The sequence below is a fragment of the Lycorma delicatula genome, chromosome 13, assembly GCF_047948215.1.
Source record: "Lycorma delicatula isolate Av1 chromosome 13, ASM4794821v1, whole genome shotgun sequence".
Lineage (NCBI taxonomy): Eukaryota > Metazoa > Arthropoda > Insecta > Hemiptera > Fulgoridae > Lycorma > Lycorma delicatula.
In genome coordinates this window covers 37,275,526-37,292,761 of record NC_134467.1, presented here as the reverse complement: position 1 = coordinate 37,292,761, position 17,236 = coordinate 37,275,526, and the positions used below count along the sequence as shown (strand labels likewise).

The window sequence follows — 17,236 nt, the reverse complement described above, 5'->3', positions numbered from 1 at the left end:
TACATGTATATTTGTATTATTAGAAAAAAATATTAGCTGAGGGAGATAAAGACATATATTTAACATGATACATAAGTAATGCACAATACAGAAACAAGTTAATTTTGGAATTTCAGGTTAAAGTGAGGAAAGTTGTAATTGAAAATGTGAAGAATCAGCATAACATGTCTGTAAATTCCTCTAGTGTACGTCATTTAAATTAATGAAAGTTAGAAACCATATCTACAGGCGATATGAGTACTGTGATATTTAAACATTAAAGATCTTAATAAATCAAGATTGTAACTTCAATGCGTGAAGTTCGTGGAAAGTTGAAAACAGTTCAGTTCTGTTGGGCTGATTGAGTTTGTCTGATAAGCTGAACGTATCAATAGTTATGTGAAGTGTGAAAATTATGATAAAAACTTTCTGAAAAACATTTATTGGGCAATGTACAAAGAAATATATCAATTGCCAGATTCCAGTATTTTGTATTTCGATAAGAAAAGAAATTTTGATGCAGATAACAAATATTTTGACTTGTTAAGTCTGTTGCTACTTCGGTGACTGAATAAAAGTAGAATCTCTTAGCTACTGTAACATCATTGAAATAAATATTTTTCATAGAAAGTCACACACATTCCTGTTATTGATGAAATGTGTCTTATAAACTTTGAATCAGAGTTGAAACTGCAATCAAACAATTGGAAAATACATCTTCTCAAAAAACCCAAAAAATTTAAGTGAAAGACAAATAAGTGACATAATGAAAATAGGAGTTTCAGGTAAAACAAGATAGTGTGGTAACAATAAATTATAAAAATTCCAAGGAAAGGTTATGTGGAAAAATCAACTTATTTCCTCAGAAATTTTCCGCTTATTTTATATGACAATATACATCTGGACTTTGATTGAAAGTTGATAACGATTTGTTGAATACATATGAAAAGAAAATTATATCTGATGCATCATACAGTTTAGATATGAGTCCAACAGACTCTGGGTTGTTACTAAAGTTAAGAGTCCATGCTTTGTTAGCATAAGAACGTTTAGATACACCGAAAAGACAAGCAAGCCGACACAAGACAAAATCTTTCGCCAGCCGACACTCACTGGGGAAACTTTTCCGAATTTATTTTTACATGAGTTTTGTTTTGTTCTTTATTTTCACCAATAGAATACATCCTGAAAGTTTGTTACATTCTTTGTGAATCACTCTGCATATTTTATATACATAAAAAAATGAATGTTTGTTTGTTATTTTGTCTCATATGTGTTCCTACACCATTCATCCGATTTCAATGGAACTTTGATGAGTTGTGTGCACGCCCACGATAGTTTCTGAATTAGTTTGGACCCACCAGATGGCACTGGGGTCGAGATAATTTAGAAAATAATAATTGTATTTATGGTCTGAATTGCCTCATAATCAGAATATGTGTTACTTACGTGAAAAAAAATACCTCTGCAAAAAATGGACCAGCTAATTGGCGCTGGGGTTGAGAAATTAAAAAAAAATATTATATTTATGGACTGATTTGGCACATATTCAGAATATATATTAGTTATGTGAAAAGAAAAAAAATTTCATAAACTATACCCGTTAGGTGATACCGCTGTAGAGATATTTACAAAACAAACAAATATACAAACATACTTTCTTATTCTATATTTATAAAAGCCAATGTACATATGTGTGTCAGTTTTATCTAAGAATTGAATAAAAGTGTTTAACTCATTAAGATAGCATATCTTTTGAAGCATTGATAAGCAGTTATTGAGAAGAAAGGGGACTGCATAGAAAATGTATAGATACTACGTAAAACAAAATAAATAGAATGATTCATGAATTATGTAATAAACTTTCAGGACATGTTCTACTGGTAAAAATGAAGAAGAAAGATCATGTAAAAATAGGTTTGCAAATGCTTCGTTAGCAAGTGTCAGCTAGCAAAAGATTTTGCTCTGATTTCTGGGCTTCAGTAAAATTAGGCTAGATTGTAATTCCTGGAATTCAAATTAAGGAATAGATTTAGTAGTCTTATATGAAATCTGACCTGAGAAACTGAGAACAAAAAAATAGGTCCCAGAACAGTATTGTTAATCGTTTTTGAGAAATCTGGGGTAAAAGACAAAAGATTGAAGTAAAAAAAAACAAATATAAATTTTAAATAAAATTTGAACTTATAGAGATTTGATTATGAGCAAATGGTATGAATAAAACCACACAAATGAAATACAAAGATAAAAATTTTGAAATTTATTAAAAACTTACATCTATCAAAATGTGACAGATTTTAACTAGGTTGTTAATGGAACAAGATTTTCAATAATAAAAAACATAGTTATATATGTTAAAATTATATTTAAACCTTTATCTGTTTATTACTCATTTAACAAAGTTATTTTACGCTAAATATTTATGAAAATGAGCATCCCAATTATAATGTTAAAACAATCAATAAGTGCTTGTAATAAAGACTTAACATGGAAAAAAATGTCCACTTTAATGGGTTTACATTTTAATAAACATATCTTTTAATTTGAAGGCTATAATATAGTGACAAAAGAAGATATTTGCATGTTCATGCATCTGAGCAAGGTGTTAAAATATCATTCTGAGGTAAGACCCATAGGCACATTTACCTTTTACACATGCAATGTGGTGCATTAATATCTCAACTGACATGCAGTGCTTTATGGATTTCAGTATCAGCATATACTGACCAGCCATTCCTGATGATTGCCATCTATTTAACACCCTATTGTTTTATATACTAGGGAGAAGAAAATGTTGTCAAATAGTTAAAACAAAAAAAATTCAACAAATGTTGAATTATGAAAAGACTCTTCCTTATTAAACATAAAACATATATAATTATATCTACAGTTATAATTAGAAGCCAATACAGATATATTTATTATTTTTTAATGATTTTATTTTAAAAATTACATATCTATTATTATAAATTAATAATTCATGATTAACAGCTTGTAGTATGAACAACAATTATACTTGATTGCTTATCTGTTAATCCACAGAAAATACTACATTAAAAATAAACTTTACATTTTACCAGGTGTGTAAATATGAAATTGGAATTTGCCCATAGATGGCCCTAGCTGTCAATGTAGTTACCTTCAAACCACATCATTGGCGCAGTTTTCTTTCTTTGACAACTGACAAAGATTTTCAACTCACAACAATACAAGTTTCATATAATAAAATAGTTTTAATTAGCGTTGAACATGTCGAGTTTTGTACCTACAAACTACGATTTGTGGACAGCATTGGTTTTCTGTTATCATTTAAAGAAAACTGCTGCACCGAATGCTTGTCGAAGCTTATGGAGAGCATGAATTCATCACAGCGCTTTGAGTGGCTAAAAAAGTTCAAAAATGGCCATTTTGACCTGAGAAATGAAGAATGTGGAAGACCACTGAAAAAGTTTGAAGAATTGCAATCATTGTTGGATGAAGATGATGCTCAAACGCAGAAGTCGTCTTGATACGTTTGAAAGCCATGGGAAAGATCCATAAGATTGGAAAATGGGTTCCACATGAACTGAATGAAAGACAGCAAGAAAACTGAAAAACCACTAGTGAAATGCTGCTCGCCAGGTACAAAAGAAAGTCATCTCTCCATTGAATTTTGACAGGTGGTGAAAAGTGGTTATATTTCGAGAATCCTAAAAGTAAAAAATCATGGGTAACTCCAGCCGAACCACTGACATCAACTTCAAGGCCAAATCGCTATGGAAACAAGACAATGCTTTGTGTTTGGTGGGATCAGAAGGGTATAATCTATTATGAGCTGCTAAAACTTAGCGAAACTGTTAATACTGAACGCTAACCGACAACAGATGATCGATTTGAATCATGCATTGCGTGAAAAATGACCAGAATATCAAAAAAGGCAAGACAAAGTGATTTTGCTTCATGATAATACACCATCACACACAGCAAAACTGGTCAAGGAAACGATTGAGGCGTTCAGTTGGGAAATACTTTCGCATATGACTTACTCACCAGACTTAGCTTCGTCAGACTACTATTTATTTGAATCAATGGGACAGCACTTCACTTCTTATGAAAATGGCTCTATGACTGGTTTGCCTCAAAAGAGCAACAGTTTTTTTGGTGTGGGATTCATAAATTGTCGTGATGGGAAAAATGTACAGCTAGCAACGGACAAATAAAATATTTTTTATCATTTTCATACAATAAACGTGTATTTTTTATACAAAAATATCAGTTTCATATTTACACACCTGATATATTAAATAAATTTTATAAATAGTCTCAATTATGAGAAATATAGGACAGACAAGTTGGGAAAGAGTAAAAATAATTTATGTAGCTTTATTTCTGTGTAGTATGTTTTGTCATATATTAGTAATACACTGTGTAGTATATATTAGTAATACACTTATCATCTTTTTCATATCTTGAACAAAACATTAATATAACGTATATAAAATATGTTAATTTTTTTAGAGTGCATTGGAGTGATACAGATGGTTAAGAGCTAGCCTATCACATGGGATATAGTTAGGCCCAACTAGAGCGATTATATTTTAACATTAACAGCTCTCGTCAATATTGTCCCTGGTCAACATTCAGTTGTTGGGCTATACTATATAACAAATCTTGATATCATATGCCAATCCAACAAGCTACTTACAAGGTACATTCATGACAAGACTTATAAATTCGTTGCCTATGGGCTACAAATCAAGAAAGTTGTGCTAGACATCAGTAAATTTCTAGAATATCATACAAATCAAAATATCTACTGCGAGCTACAACGATTAACTTATTCCAGGTTTAATCTTTTTAGAACTAACATACTTTAAATCCTAATTATTGCACAGACTAAGTTAAAAATGGCAGATTCGTCGCATTCATGTCCAGGATTTATTACTTCTCTTAACGTGGACAAATCACAGAATTTACATAATACAAGTGAAATAATTGAAATTTTGCTAAATGAAGGATCAGGTGGATGAATGTGAAATTGAATATTCTAGTGATCATTTTGATGACCATAATAACACATCTGCGAACAAGGTTAACTATAAAGGTATTGTGTTTATTGGTATTGAAACTGCATCAATTTATAATAAGAATAATCAACAACAAACAGAAATTAAATCTGAAACCCCAATTACAATTTCAAGTGAAACAAATCCACAAATAAAAGACAAAAATTAACATGTGTATCACAAGATTACCTAACAAGCTTTTAGAATGTTGGTAATAACGATTTTATTCTCTCTATTTTCAGCTGTTAGCTGTAACTTTTTGACATTACACAGTTCTTTTTAAAGCCAATATAGTGCAGCACATGTCGTGGAAGAATTATATTAGTCGCATTAATACGATGATAAACAATAAAATTCTAAAACGAGTTTACATGACTGTAGTCTGTGCAGACAGTTTATTGTAGTCACGTAAGTGAGACGGCAGCCTCGAAAATGTTAAAGAATGGGATAATAACTCAAAATGTTATTAATAAAATAATGGGTAAATGTAATTTATCTAAGAAAATCTTTACATTTTGAATGTTGAAGAACATACACATTTTGTTAGGTGTTGTTTTCATAAAAAAAAACACAAAAAATATAAATCCTAAATGTCTAAAAGTCAAAAAAGTAATAATTTTGAATACAAGCAGCAAAAACAAGATAAGGTAAGAAGAAATGTAATATTGGTGCACAGGATTGGTAAGGAGAAATATTGGAATAAAAAACATGTAACATATTAAAGTGGATTGATTGACTATTAATATAGGAATTAGAACAATAAAGAAGAAGAAGAAATACAAACCTCATCGTATGACAACCTATCAAACACTGAAGAAATGCAACGATGGCAAGAACCAATAAAATTAGTGAAAAAAAAAATTAGGTTTTAAAAAACTGTCTTGGAAGTGAAAAATAATACTTACTAAAAATATTAATACAATTCGTTATGAATTTTGACTGTTTTTTGACTAACTAAAAAACAGCTACTAACCATGGATTTTTAACAAACCTCAAAAAGTAAATTTTTACTTTTAGGTTAATTTCTTGAACATGCTTAATTATTATTTATTTAACACTACCACTTTTACGGTTAAGTTTTTATACTCATTTAAATTATGGTTAGACCTACAAAAATTCTTCGAGCCCATTTGAAAAAAAAAGAGCTATTTGTAAGACACAAAGGTAAGACCAATCAAGTTTTATTAAATGTATTTATTCATATAGCAATAACAGATTGACTCCCTATAAAAGTTACTAGGATAATGAATTTCATAGCAAGTGAAAATGGAATGCCTGACTGGGATTTCAACCCAGAACTTCCAGAATAAAGACAGAATGCTACCACTCTGCCACAGAGATCGATGGACATTTAATGTAATACTTAAATAAGTGGTAAACATAAAGCACAATATGATGATGTTACTTTAATTGTGTCAATATACTTTTTCTATTGTAATATATTTTTTTCAAGATGACAATCCAGTATTAAAAATCATTTCATATTGAATTGTAATTTAGTTTTGAATCCCATATTATAAGAAGGGAAAATTTACTGTATTTTTATCAAACTACAACAAATAAAGCTAAGAAAGAATCTATTCTTTTGTTGATATAACATATTTCCTTCACTCAAATAAAATATTATTTCATTTCTGCTTAAAAAAAAAAAAAAAAAAACCAGTCAAAAATTGTTGAGTTTACAGATTTTAAATATTGAAATGATTGAGACTTCAGGAAATTTTTATTTGATTTCTTGAAAGAGCTCAAAAGCAAGTTAAATTGTATCGTTTAACAAACTGATGATTCTAAACACTTGGAACGTTTCAGGGAGTAGTATCCTCAAAATTGAAAGTTTTACTATAAAAAGTCAAACAACGCTGGACGCAGTATTACTTTAAACAATTGGAATTTATTACAATCTAAAATCAACACAGTAGTTCACGTAATTTAAAAACAAAAAAAAAAACTTGAGCCCTATGATTGACAATTAATTGTTGACTACAACAATTACACTGCCCTTAGTACAGCAATACTATTGCATATTTTATTTAGTTTTACCACTTAGATCACGCAATATTTACACTTAGATTTACGAAAAATTATCAGTGAGACAGAACACCTTGATAGTATATAAAAAAAAGAAGATTTATCCTAATTACTGTGTACTATGCTAATCAATTAAATCAATCCTCTAATAATCATAGTCAATGATCTGATGATGGTTTTTAACTATTATAATCAAATCAAAAATCATTAAATGATAAAAATCATGTTAATGTCATTGTTACAAAGTGACCTCAATCTCTTTTGTTATACTCCAACATACCTGAAACATCTGTAATGACTTTACATTTCAACTATTTAAAAAAAATTGATCTATCTATATTCTCTAGTATCTAAACGTAATTTTTTCTTGAACTCTATAGAATCGTCTTTTCTTTCATCAAACACATTTATCAGTATCTTAAACTTATCATTTATTACTTAGAGTAGAATTCTTTTTTTTTCCCAATAATTGGGAACAGTAATGTAAAATATATTTTTACTATAATAGATTTATGTAGTTTTGTTGATAATTTGAAAGCTCTGTAACTACACTGGAACGTCGATAATCTGGATTGACCTTTACAAGGCTGAATCTGGATAATTGGAAAATATGTTCTAGACATATTATTCTAATGTTTAATAGTATTCATTACTTAATAAAAAAACTACTGAAAATGTACTTTTTGATTCGTGATACGATTTTAATCAGAGATATTCAGTTGCGTTATTGTTAACCAACAATGTCATATATTCTTAAGACATTTTATAACTCGGAACTAATTCTTCTTTAAGGGACGTTTTCTTAGGAAGAGCTTTCAATTTATACCCATTTCATCGAAGTTATAAGTAAAATGTTCATCATAATCTAAAGAATCATCAAAGTGTTGACAAAAATTGATTTGCTGCTAATTTGTCTACTTGAATTTCAAGTATCTGAATTCCATGATACCATTTAGAATTCTGAAGCAACCCTCTATTTGTTTTTAAATTTTTTCTGTACTTAATTTCTCATTAAAAATAATGATTTTATCTATTAGAATTGATCCAGAAATTGGCTTATCAAGAATTGCTTTTGAATAAACCAACAGAAACCAGATCCACTTCTTTATTTGATGCTTTATTCATCTTTTTTGAGCTGTGACACATAATTCATTACGGTGGTTCCATTTTTCATAATATCTAAAATATGTGATGTTCCCATCTTGTATTAATCTGTTACTGATTTACCAGATACACATTTTTTAATTTTTCTAAGATTACTACTTTTTCTTTCAATGATAAAACAAGTCGTTTCTATTTTACTGTAGACATGATGTTAACAAACCGTAACGATATTGAAACATAAGTTAATTCCACTACAGTTAATTAATTATGCATACAGGATTTTTAATATTAATGATTGTATTGAAATTTAATATATAGGCTTAGAATATTACAATGAGTATATCTAATTTCATTATGACATGAAAATGAAATAATCACTCTGTACAAAGTGATGAAAAGGAGTAAGGCAAAGAATACAGTAATGATGTCATTTGTTTTTTACCTACTGCATATGCACAGCGTAATAAAAACAAACATCATTTAATCATATAGTTTATGCTTGAGCAATTAACGTGTTTCCATTCATTTTTTTCAGAAGTTAATTTTATTATTAGTTTAACACAGGCCTAAATTTACATGTTTTGTGCTATACAAACTGCTAAAACAATCAATTAAAAACCCATTACGAGTAAATAAATTTCCTGTTAAAGCAAAGCTTTATTAGAAAAATATTTTGGATTTTTTTAAATAGCTCAATAGTATTTTAAAACTGCCTTGCAGCTGTAAAGTCTGGGTTGTCGAACATCTGGAAAATCAGCATTCAGATAATCTATGTCCCACTGTATAAATCAGTCCTTAAAATTTTTTGCTGAAATAAAATTAAAGTATCTGTTTTGTTTTTATGACTTATAATGAAAACTATCTTAATTGACAACATAAAATTAATTTACTTTCTTATAACTACATTTTATTTTTTTCTAAAAACAATTATAGTTGGCAACAAGATAAAGTAATTATTAGTAAACATGCTGTAACAATAAAGGAGCACACTGTCTAAGCAAAAATTTTTATCCGTGCATTATATCAAATTAAATTTCTTATAAATTATAATTATATCTTAATCAAACAACATTATTCCCCGAAATGTTCTCTTTATACTTGTATATAATACTTTTAAAAATAAATCACAGGGAAATTATATAAGATATGTAACAAGTACGTAACATATGATAAGTAAATTCATTCTCGTTCAGTCCATCTATTTTGAAAAAAAAAAAAAATCAAAGTTCACTATGAATTTTATAACATACTCTTACACTATTTAAACTTTCCTAAGTACATTAAAAATTTGTTGGATAAAGACTTCAGTACAATCATTGATTAACCAAATTTATCTGACATAGTAAACTACTTCCTGTTTTATCCTTAAGTGGTATGACGAATTTTACTATATCAGCAATCATATTAGGGTTAAAAAAAATCATTATAATAAGAACCCAAATACCTATTTATAACAGTACATTAAAAAGGGCATGAAGTAAAGATCAAAATATATGTATATACACAAGTATATATATTTAAATTCGATTAAATAAATCACCTAGTACAGAATACGAGGTCTGTTCAGAAAATAACCAAACATTTTTAATTATGTGCCAACAAAGATATTTGGTGACAAGCGGTTGGTAGCATTGTCTTTTGTATAACCTACTCTGTAATCCCATGTTATTGGATTGTTGATATCTCATTTAGTTTTCATGTTATTGTTATTTTAGTGCAATGTGTTTTAAGTGTTACTATCAATTTTTGGGAGCAATGATACAATGTAAAATATTTCGTAAAATTGGAGAAACTTTCACAGAAACATTTCAACTTTTGAAACAATTATAAAAGTGATTGCATATAATTTGTAACAATTATATGCAATGTTACAAATAGTTTTCACGATTTAAATTTGGTTGTTAAGTCAACTGAAGATGAACCTCGATCACGACTTCAACTGATGACACCCACATTCGGAAAATCAACAATCTGGTGGGTGCAAATCGCCGACTGATTGTCAGAGAACTTGCATAAGAGGTTAGCATCTTGACTGGATCATGCTATGACATTTCGACTGAAAAACTGAACATGCATCGAGTTACAGCAAAGTTAGTTCCTTGTTTGATAACCGAACAGCAGAAAGAACATCGAATGGAAATTTGTCGGCAACTTCTTGAACAAGCCGATGAAGAAACATTCATGCAAAGGATCATAATGGGAGACGAAAATTCAATCATCACAACGGATGGGCATGCCCGAAGAAAGCATATTAATCTCAATTTATGTCAAAGTGATGATATTTTTTTTTTCAATTTTAATGGAATTATGGATTTTGAATTCTTGCCTCAAGGTGAAACAGTGAACCAAGCATACTAACAAGGCTTTTAAAATGGTTATGTGAAAATATCCACAAAAAGAGACCAGAGCTGTGGCGAGATAACTCATGGTTCCTTCACGATGATGATGCGCCTGAACACTCAGCTTTGTCAATTTGTCAGTTTTGTGCCAAAAATCAGATCACTGTTCTCCCTCCCTCAACTTCTCTACTTGCCAGACCAGGCTTCTTGCAATTTTTTTTATTTTATTTCAGAAATTAAAATTAGTGCTGCTAGGAAATCATTTTGAGACTTTAAAGCAAATTCGTCATGAACCTTAAAGGCCATTTCAAATAAAGCTATCCAGAACTATTTTGCCAAGTGGAAACGTCAATGGAAAAGTTTTTAAATAGGGGAGAAAAGTACTTTGAAGGGGAGAAGGACCGATTAATCTGTAAAAATTATAATAAAGATTAAAAAAAAATAAAGTTTGATTATTTTGTAAACAGACTTTCTATTGAGGTAAGACATATCTTACCTTAATTTTTCATGAAAGTACTTTCACGAGATCCTGCATCCTCAATCATTCAGGATCCCGTGAAAGTTCTTTCGTGAAAAATTAAAGTAACATATATTTTATCTCAATATTCTGTACTAGATGATTTATTTATAATAATTTAACAATACAAAGGATTAATATGAATCTTCAATATATTTGACATTAAATGGCTGAGAAATAAAGAATTATTTTTAAGAAACAGAAGCATTTTTATATTTAAATATGATGTCAGATCTGGTATATTTTAATTTAACTATAACCTAAAGCAGTAGAAAAAATATAACAAATAACAGCAATTGATTGGAGGGAATATTATCAAACATAAAAGAAAAAGCCTATAAAGTACATTTTTGTTTTTAAGATTTTCATAATTCCTTTAAATATTTTTGGGTAAAAAAATAACACTATCAAAATTCAGAAGATGTGGCATATTATCAGAAAACAGACAAGATCAGAAAAATCGATAAGTATGTTGACGTTGTATAATAAAATGTAAAAAAATCATTAAAAAAATCATAAGAATGTTAAAAATCAAAACTCATAAATACTTTTTAATTTAAGCTAATCGGTTGTTAATTGTGTTAATTAATTAATGCTGACTATCTATTTGAACGTTGTTGATATTGTGGATCTTGTTGGTCAGGTTGACAGAAGACAACATACCTTGCCGGTAAAACGAGTGCTTCTAATTCAGTAGTTAAGTGTCTACGGATCATATGTCTAGATGGTGGTATACCAAGAGCTGTAGCCATCGTATCACCGCTTAATGATGGCTCTAATACAACTAATGCACCATGTACGCCACTATCTGTAAATAAAAATAAAATTATCAAAAACAGTACCTTTTTAAGCTATAATTTTCAATTAGTTAATGAATACTTTCAACAAGATAGAATGAAATTAAATATCATGTAAGAGGTATGCTGCAGGCAGAGCTCACTCAGATTTATAATAAACTTCTTATAAAGAAAAAAAAAAATTAACGAATAATAAAAAACAGTTTTTTAATTTTTAAATAATTCCATATACGAGGGCTATTCAGAAAGTAAGGAATGTTTCCACCTGACACCGCCAGGCACACGCCAATCGCGTATATATTGGTGTGCTCATGCCCGGCACCTCAGTCAGCGTCCAGCCGTGAGAGCGGGAACATCTCCGCACTGCCTGTTTTTTTTATATAAAAATTTGAAATGTGTGCTGCAATCGAAAATCCCGCCAGTTGTGAGGTGCGGTCTGCGATTCGTTTTTTGTCGGCAAAAAACTTAAAACCAATAGAAATTCATCGGGAACTGTGTGAAGTATACGGGAACAACGTAATGAGTGAAAGTTCTGTCAGGAAGTGGTGCATTCAGTTTAAAAATGGCCGAACAAACGTTCACGATAAAGAGAAGAGTGGACACGTCCGAGCATTGTGACTGACGATCTGGTCTCCAAAGTTGACGAAAAGATTCGTGAAAACCGCCGTTTTACAATAACTGAGCTTTCTCTATGTTTCCTACAAGTTTCACGGACTTTATTGTTTGAAATTGTTTCACAGAAGCTAGGCTATCACAAATTTGTGCAAGATGGGTGCCAAGTACGTGTCACTGAGTGGTTGAGATCACAGGCGGCAGAATTCTATGACACAGGAATTTCAAAGCTTGTCCACCGCTATGATAAGTGCCTGAATTTGTATGGTGATTATGTTGAAAAGTAGTATTTTAGTCCCTCTTTCACATGTATATAATAAAAAGTTTTTCTTGTACTTGGTTTTTTAAAATTCCAAAACGTTCCTTACTTTCTGAATAGCCCTCGTATATATACTATGTTAGTTCAGAAAGTTCTCAGCCGTACAAAGAGATGCCACAAGTATAACTAATTGATATTTATAGAGTATTATCCACAAGAAAGCATGCTGCGAATTTCCAGATTAACAAGCTTTTAGTTGCTTGTATGTGGCGATTGTAAAAAATGACATTTTCTGAAAAATGGATAAAATTGAAATTCGACATGTTATAAAAAAACTTTTTTTTAAAAGGTTTAACTCCGATTCTCTGCTTTAAAAGATTCCTTCTCTTCATTTTGACAGTGCTAAATTTAAACGTAGTCATAAATCCATTCAAGATGATGAATGCATGGGTGTCCAAAAACTATGACTGATGAAATTGTCACAAAAATTTGCAATGCTCTATTAAATGATCACTCTACAGAATGGCTTAATATCAGAACAGATCTCAATAACTCACAAAACTGTTAACTAATTGACTAGAGTACAGATAACACAGTGTGGACTTGACTTTACACTGCTCACCTGTTGTCCAAATCTGCTTTCTGATATTAAAATCTTGTGTTCTCCTAATCCTAAAAATATCTACTGTAATATATTAATGTATGAACAAAATAGAAGTTGACTGAGATTGCTCAGAATTACCCAGACTTCTCACAATTAAAAGTAAGCAAAACAATTATAAAATTATGATATGGAATTAGATCCATTCATAGAATTAAGAATTGAATTAATCTCAATGAATTAACAGATTTTTACCAGGGGACTAAAATTGGGATCGTTCAAGATTTATGAATTTAAAAATATAAGAAGCCATAGAATATTACTAGCTAGTTTTAAGCATATGAAAATTAGTTATTACATCTTTTTCATACTATGTTTAAAAGAAAAAAAATTAACAAGTTTAAAGTTTCATAGAATATGTGTTTAGGTGTAAAACTACCATTTTGTTAAATTGATAAATCCTTACTGCTGAGTAGAAGCAGTATAAAGCATTGTTTCATAATAGAAAGGAGTACAATAATGTGTAGCTTTACATTATCTGTTCCAATCTCCTTATGACTGTGATGCATGTAAAGAACCAGAAACACTATTTTTATTCAAATATAACTTTCTCTGAGTAGTAATGTTTACTGTACACCAAGTTTCTGTAGTAAAAGGATGAAAAAATAACTTGTATGGCTGAATAACTTGCATTTCAGCAGGTATGACTTAGTGATATTCAACTGAATACGAAGTCTGTTCAGAAAAAACCCAACTTTATTTTTTAATCTTTCTTATTAATTTTACAGATTATTGGTCCTTGTCTCCTTTAAAGTATTCCCCTCCTCTATTCACACAAATTTTCCAGTGCTGTTTCCATTTTGTAAAACAATTCTCGCCTTTGAAATGGCCAGAACTGAAATGGGCTTTAAGTTCCGTGACAAATTTGCTTTAATGTCATCAATAATCTCAAAACGGCTTCCTTTCATTACCGATTTGTTTCAGAAATAAGAAAAAATCACAAGTCTGGCAGTAGGGAGGCTGAGGGAGAACAGTGATCTGATTTTTTGGCATAAAACTGACAAAGTTGAGTGCGTGGGTGCATTGTCGTGGTGAAGGAACTGTGAGTTGTCTCGCTGCAACTATGGTCTCTTTTTACGGATCTTTTCACATAACCATTGTAAAATGCCTTGAGAGTGTGCACATTTCACTCTTTTACCTTGAGGCAAGAATTCAAAATGCACAATTCCATTAAAATCGAAAAAACAGACAGCATCACTTTGACACTGGAGTGAGACTGATGTGCTTTCTTGAAGCATGGAGATCATTTCCCGATCCATTGTGATGATTGAACTTTTGTCTTGATGTCATAGCCATAAATCTGGTTTTCGTCTCCTGCTATGATTCTTTGCATGAATGTTTCATCATCATCGACTTGTTCAAGAACTTGCTTCAAGAACGAGTGGAAATGTCCACTCGGTGTTCTTTCTGCTGTTTAGTCATCAGACAAGGAACAAAATTTGGTACAACTTGATGCACATTCAATTTTTCAGTAAAAATATCATGGCATGAACCAAAAAAAATGTTAACCTCTTCTGCAAGTTCTCTGACTGTCAATCAGTGTTTTGCATGCACCAGATTGTTGATTTTCTGAACGCGGATGTCATCAGTTGAAGTCAAAGGCATTCCTAGTCGAGGGTCATCTTCGATTCATTGACAACTACTTTTAAGTCATGAAAACCATTTGTAACAATGCGTACAACCCAGAGCCTCATCGCCGTAAGCTTGTTCCAAAAGTTGAAACATTTCTGTGAAAGCTTTCCCCCCGTTTCACGCAAAATTTTATGTTGTATTGTTGCTTCCGAAAATAGCATATTACATTAAAGATGTTGCACTTAAATAACAATAACACGAAAACTAAATGAGATATTAACAAACCAAGAACTTGTGGTTACAGAGGAGATTATGCGAAACACAATGCTACGAACCATACGTCACTAAATATCTTCACTGACGCAAAATTAAAAATGTTTCGTTGTTTTCTCAACAGACCTTGTATCTGTTTTACAAAAGAACAGAATGACCATAAGGCAACAACACTTAATTTCTCACTTTTTCTACTATCATGGCAGGAGATACTTGTTATTCATAAAGATGGCTACACCATTTCTGTGGTGGGTGTTATCAGATTACCTAAAACCATTATGTTATGCCATTATGTGAAGGCACCATAGCTAGATTAAAAATGAAATATTAATATACACGTAAAACACTGAGGAGTACAAAATAAAAATGTTAGAAACAATTTAAAGAGCCAAATTTAAATTTTATATAAATAAAACTTAAGTAATGTTCTGATTTAAAAAATCTATTACAATCTTTTTATACATTCATAATTTCAATTCATTCAACAACAATGATTATTTTACATTTTTTAAAATTACCTTTTAGATTGTCAGCATATTCACCAAGATCAATATTTCTAGCCCATCTAATAAATCTCTGATTGGTCCAGACTAAAGGATCAGCATCTATTGTTTCACACTGATGCCTTCTGACTGCCAAGGCCTAAAAATTAAAATTCTCATATGACAATTTGATCATTTAAATAGAAATGAAAATTTAGCATCGTTTAGGTTACTTTATAAATATCTGTAAAGAGATTAAAGAATTTATTTAAAATGTAATATCCTCCGGTATGGCTCAAGCTAAAAGTTATTTTCTGAACACAAAGTGAAAAAAGTATTCTTTATAACTAAAGAACTGAATTAACAAATTTTAGGATCCTAGTTAAGTTTATAGTTGCATTTTTTAAAACAATATTGGTTCTTCAATAACCCATTCTTCACCAGGGTGTAGCTTTTCAAATTAAGAAACAAACGCCTTTATACAACGTATTTAAAAAGGTATATTGTAAAAAACTGATAACTTAAAATTTTTTTACTATAACAGTGTACCTCTACTTACTTGTCTGTCATACTTCATCATACGTAACAAATGTATTCCATGTACTATAGATGCTTGATGAAATTTTCTATTCACACCTAAAAATTTTTCAAGTTCTTTTTTACTTAAATGATCTAACATTCTTGCATCTACCATATTTGTCGCAAAATTTTCTGAATACTGAAAAATGAAAAAACACATTAAAATATTTCATAAATACTTATGAAGAGGTTTAAATAATCTATTTAAAATGCAACATTCTTTTCAGTACGACTAAAGTTAAAGGTTTATAGTTTGTGTTTATAGTTTGTTTATAGTTTACTTTTGGACAAATTTTAAGGATGAAAAGGGATTAGAATTTGATGGTTTGAATCTGTTTAGTTTCTAAAAGAAGAGCAACACCTAATGTAACATATATTTAAGCTATTCATTATTTAAAACTGTAATTTAGTGCCGATACCTTTTGTAAAAATGCTTTAATTTCCTGAGGGGTTATGAGCAGAATAGGCACCCATTGTATAGAGAGAACCTTAAAAGTTTTATTTATGGGTAACTGTTTCCCAAAGCTTTAGTTCTTCTGTAAATAATTATTCACATCATCATCTTTAATTTAACCACTATCCAAGTTCCCCTTTATCTGAATTACTGTTTGGAAAACTGGTCAAGACTCCTGGTCATAATTCCTGAACTTTATAGACACTAATAGTGCATTCTTATTGATCCTTGATAGGTCCACAGTCCGTGAACAATCTAGGGTTCTGTCCAGGGGCTACAAAATAAATCTAAAATTTAGATACCTGTAAGGTCAAGCAAGACTTCTATACAATTTCCAGTATACTACTGGGTGATTAAAAAAAAAACTTCACAACTTTAAAAGCATATAAATTTATTAGAGTAACTAACAGATTCGGTTCAGGTCTAATTTCATAGAAAACAATATCAAGTTAGTCACCCAACATTTATAATGCTTATTTGCATTTGTAATGCAACATACACTCCACCTGAAGTTGATCTCATTCTAGACTGCAGT

General features: G+C 30.2%; 1 protein-coding gene across 1 annotated transcript in view; it reads right to left on the bottom strand.

The window, feature by feature from the left end:
* The window catches only part of Liprin-gamma (liprin protein kazrin), a 316,506-nt gene that overhangs the window by 73,804 nt on the left and 225,466 nt on the right, over positions 1–17,236 (bottom strand). Inside the window, exons 13-15 of the mRNA XM_075381547.1 lie at positions 16,228–16,386; positions 15,705–15,828; positions 11,676–11,820 (exon numbers count right to left, since the gene is read on the bottom strand). Coding sequence (XP_075237662.1) covers positions 11,676–11,820; positions 15,705–15,828; positions 16,228–16,386 — 428 coding nt within the window. The remainder of the gene's footprint in view (positions 1–11,675; positions 11,821–15,704; positions 15,829–16,227; positions 16,387–17,236) is intronic.